Genomic DNA, 432 nt, shown 5'->3' with positions numbered 1-432 from the left:
CACAATTGACTAATAAGATTGGAAGGTGGTACGAAAATACTCATCGGGTCTTTTGTTCCAGCAGTCATGATATAGCTTCTAGCTTTGACCGCTCTTAAGGTGCCCGCACTCTTGGCTTGAATCGCCGACTTGTGTTTCGCTTTAACCGAAAAGCAGAATCCTATCATTTCACTACTCGACAGAGGCTCCTCATTCATCCATCGGATAGGACGCCCCATCTATGGACCAAGAGAACGAGATATTGACTTTTTTTACATCTGTAACTACATTCTCACATTTCTTTTTTGATCTCATGACTTTTTATGCGATCGGAAAACGAATGAGATCAGAAAGGCCATCATTGGGGCAAACAATGCAATAGCTTCGATGAGAGCAAAGCCCAAAATGGCATGACCAAATGATTGTTTAGCCAATGATGGATTTCGTGCCACG

General features: G+C 42.6%; 1 protein-coding gene across 1 annotated transcript in view; it reads right to left on the bottom strand.

Moving 5' to 3' along the window:
• Positions 1–250: 250 nt before the first annotated feature.
• LOC123127520 (ATP synthase subunit 9, mitochondrial-like) overlaps positions 251–432 on the bottom strand; it is a 331-nt gene continuing 149 nt past the window's right edge. Inside the window, exon 1 of the mRNA XM_044547248.1 lies at positions 251–432. This exon is cut by the window's right edge and continues 149 nt beyond it. Coding sequence (XP_044403183.1) covers positions 291–432 — 142 coding nt within the window. The 3' untranslated portion in view covers positions 251–290.

The sequence above is a fragment of the Triticum aestivum genome, chromosome 6A, assembly GCF_018294505.1.
Source record: "Triticum aestivum cultivar Chinese Spring chromosome 6A, IWGSC CS RefSeq v2.1, whole genome shotgun sequence".
Taxonomy (NCBI): Eukaryota; Viridiplantae; Streptophyta; class Magnoliopsida; order Poales; family Poaceae; genus Triticum; species Triticum aestivum.
This window is presented reverse-complemented; position numbering and strand designations above follow the sequence as displayed.